Source organism: Medicago sativa, chromosome 4 (genome assembly GCF_051527215.1).
Source record: "Medicago sativa cultivar Bolivia chromosome 4, Bolivia_mono, whole genome shotgun sequence".
Taxonomy (NCBI): domain Eukaryota; kingdom Viridiplantae; phylum Streptophyta; class Magnoliopsida; order Fabales; family Fabaceae; genus Medicago; species Medicago sativa.
Window position 1 is genome coordinate 53,336,694 of NC_140752.1, and position 3,837 is coordinate 53,340,530.

Genomic DNA, 3,837 nt, shown 5'->3' on the forward strand with positions numbered 1-3,837 from the left:
AATTTTATAAAAAAAACGTTATTAAAATATTTAAAATAAACGTTTTTATATTGTTTTTTATTTCTTTTTTAAAAAATTGTTTTAATAATAAAAATTATTTTAAATAATTTTTTTAAAAATAATTTTAAAAAACGTTTTTAAAATGATTTTTTAATTTAATTGGTTTAGAAAAAGTAGTTAACAATGCAAATTAAAATAATAGCACACAATATTGAGTCTAGCATCGTTGAAATTAAAATTGTATGAAATACTACAAACCATAAGTACCTAATAGGTAGAAATTGTACCATAGAGCTTGTCTTTCTTCTTGTCGCCAGCAACTTTTCTCCAAGTCGGAAAGGCCAAAGCGTGATCAACAGTTAACCCTTCAGCAATAGCCTCGGCAAGCTGCCGGTCATACTCCTTCTGTTCAAATATTAAGAACTCAATTAAAAGAGAAAGTAGCATAAGCACTGAAGCAGATGCAGCGGTTAGCAATTTCAGTTTTTTGAAGCACTGTCTAGAGAAATTTACATAAATAGTAGAACAAGTCTGGAATTTCAAGCAGGTAAATTATATTATCAACTTTTCATCAATCTGTCTCCTCCTAGTTTGGTCTTATCACCCACTTGCATGTTATATATAGTCATGAAAACATGTCACTGTAATGTGCTAAAATAACTACATCGAGTCCAGGTTACTATATATTATCAGTCATGAAAACATGTCACTGTAATGTGCTAAAATAACTACATTGAGTCCAGGTTACCATATATTATAACACAACTGAAAAAGGATGACAAACTTGCAACAAAATAATCTAACATTTAGATTCATGCCAAATTGAAATAGGTTTTAATAGTTTATCAAAATTCTGGTTCTAATAGGATGAAAAAAATTCAAACTCTATCAAAGAGACAATAAAATGCAGTCAACCTATAAAAACAGTTAGCCTATAAAAAAAACAAATTAATGCAGTCAAAGATTGCAGCATACGTAATCAGAGTAACCAAGGTGGCCTTGACAAGGTGACCAAATTACTTTATGTTGCAAATGTTCAAACTATAATGGATAATGGATATCAACACTGGAGCAACGACTGGTGTATGAATATTTGAAATGGCAACAAAGAATTTTCCTATAACAATAACGATGGAATACACAAGCATATGTTAAATCATACCCAAGTTGTGAAAGTGATCTATTAATGTTGCCAGCTTCCTTCAGACGGTACCCTGCTGCACCTGTTAAATCATATGTTATCTAACATTCTTGCATGAATTATGGCAACTTCTGGTAAGTAGTTTTTGAAGAAATGAAAACAAAATACATCTTAAAAGATCAACATAGTATTACAAATCCTTATTATTGAAACAACGCTAAAATAAGCATTTCACACGAATTCCTAGGGATAATTACTCTTCAAGAAATTTAACAAGGGAAAAAAACGACATTAAATGTAAATGCATTTATTATAGATGCATAATAACACAAAATCATTTAATTTGCCAACCATACACCAGATAAATATTCAGCGGCAGCGCTGAGAATTGTCTGTTCTTTCAGAGCATCAAAAGAGTGCTACAGAATAGCAGACTAAGACTACTTCGACAATGGCTAATCCATTTGATAAAAAGCACACCTTTATCAAAAGCTGATTTACATCCTTCACAGTAAACACATGCTCCTCTGTAAGATTCTCGACGTAGATGCCAGATTTAACATCTTCTCTAACCTGAATAAACAACAGACAAATCAGTTCCATTATAAACACAAGTCAAATATGCACAAGGGAAGACTTCAATGGTTTGGATTTAACCTGTAGGTTTCTTTTATTAGGATCTAACAGATCAGTTATGTGCTCATTGTATATCTGCAAAAACATATTTGTATGTCAAAAATATTAGACAACAATTAAGCAGAACGAGAAATGAACAGTGACATTGATACTTGAGTTGCTTGTCGGAGTGCTTAGTTTGCTCCTACGCATGAGACGCAACGATTAATTGATACAACAACAAGGTTCATAGAGTCGTCAAAGGATTCAACAAGGAATAAAACTTAAAATTGATACTAACTTCGTTTATGCGCGCAAAGAGTCGCTCAAAAACACGAGGGGCGAGACCTCCTTGTTGATCAATTGATGAATTTTCGACCGCCAAAGCATTGGGAGGACCCCACATGGTGTAGGTCTTCCCACTTCCAGTCTGTATTGAAAAAACAAAAATTGAAAATTCATAATAATCAAGAATAATAACAGAAACAAAATGATGAAGGTGAAAATTGAAATAAACCTGCCCATAAGCAAAAACAGAACTATTGAACCCAGCCAAACAATTGTCTACTAGAGGCACACCAATAAGCTCAAAAATATCAAGCTGAAAAACAATAAACAGTATTAAACAACTAATAAATCAATTAATTGCAATAATATCACAAGATAAAGTAAACACAATTTAGATAAGAAATCATACCTGAGTAGCATCAATGTGAGCGATGGAATCAAAGGTGAAATCCTGACCGTTGATTGACAAAGAATTGCTGGAAATTTTGTTAACAATGGAATCTGCTTCGTCTTTTTCACTGCTCAGTGGTTTCATCCTCACAATAACCTAAAAATATATATGTAATGTATATATAATTAAAATTAAAAAATCAAAAAATTTGGTAATTGTGGATACGGAAAAGAGTGGAATGAGAAAGAAAAACCACCTTGACGCTGGAATCGGAGGAGGTAGTGAGAGTATCATTGAGCTTGCGTTTGAGAAGAAGAGAGGAGATGAGCTTAATTAATTGTGGATACGGAGTGAGCTTACCAATTTCAGTAACCAAACCCTAAAAATTAAAATAAATTTCAATTTATGTACTTACCTAAAAGAGAAGAAGAGAGGAGATGGTAATGTACTGGCCGAATGAGAGAGGAGATGAGAAGTGCTAACCGTCTGAGAGAGGAGACGGTGGTGGGTCGTAAAACCGAACCGATGGACGGTGGTGGTGGATCTGAAAACTAACCGTAGGAGAGGAGAGAATGAAAATGAGTTTTGCAAAGGAAAGAAAAAGGAATGGAAAGGAAAGGAATAGTCATTGAAGCGCTACAATACAGGCTTTTTTTTTTTAAATAAGCGCAACAATACAAGCAATTCACGTGCTGCTGACAAATTTGCAGGCTTTGCAATTTGCCAGGGGTTTTTGGTGGCATAACCCCTGGCAAAGTGTTGTACCGTCCTGCTCTTTTCTGACCACGCAAGAATCTTTCCTGCTCCATACAATTTGCCACGACTTTGGTGTGGGGTTGCCCCTGGCAAATTTGCCAGGAGTTTTCCCTGGCACAGCTCCTGGCAAATTTGCCAGGAGTTCTTGCTCCTGGCATTGTTCCCTGGCAATATGCAAGATTTCTTGTATTGGAGTGATTATCCGCGACGAAAACGGCCTGATAATGGTGGCGGCAACTTGGAACTGTCCTGGTACACAGGACCCTCTTCTGGCTGAAGCCTTTGCCATGATTTGCTCGATGAGGTTAGCTCGAGATTGTGGATTCATAATGGTTTTGTTTGAAAGTGACAGTGAGAGTCTTATTCGCATGATAAAGGATGTTCAAATGAAGAACAGATCCTATCTTGGTCAGATGATAAAGGAAATCTGGTCTCTCCAACACTATTTTGACACTTGTCATTTCAATTTCTTTCAGAGATCAGGCAATAGGGCCGCTCATAGTTTAGCCCATTTAGCTCATGAAAAACCAAATGTGGTTTGGATTGAAGAGGTGCCATTAGAAATTAACTCTGTGTATTTTCACGATTTGATGAATTAATTTTAGAGTCTTTTATTCAAAAAAAAAACATTAATTAGTTGACCAGG

The 3,837-nt window shown here is 34.9% G+C and overlaps 1 protein-coding gene across 1 annotated transcript; it reads right to left on the minus strand.

The window, feature by feature from the left end:
- Positions 1-226: 226 nt before the first annotated feature.
- Positions 227-3,519, minus strand: LOC146929814 (uncharacterized). The gene is made up of 9 exons (XM_085707411.1): positions 3,220-3,519; positions 2,919-3,071; positions 2,692-2,814; positions 2,454-2,591; positions 2,274-2,357; positions 2,058-2,186; positions 1,799-1,852; positions 1,622-1,714; positions 227-405 (listed from the first exon to the last, which is right to left on the minus strand). Exons 1-9 carry the CDS (start codon positions 3,517-3,519, stop codon positions 268-270), a joined length of 1,212 nt encoding a protein of 403 aa, XP_085563537.1. The 3' UTR covers positions 227-267.
- Between the last annotated feature and the right edge of the window lie 318 nt (positions 3,520-3,837).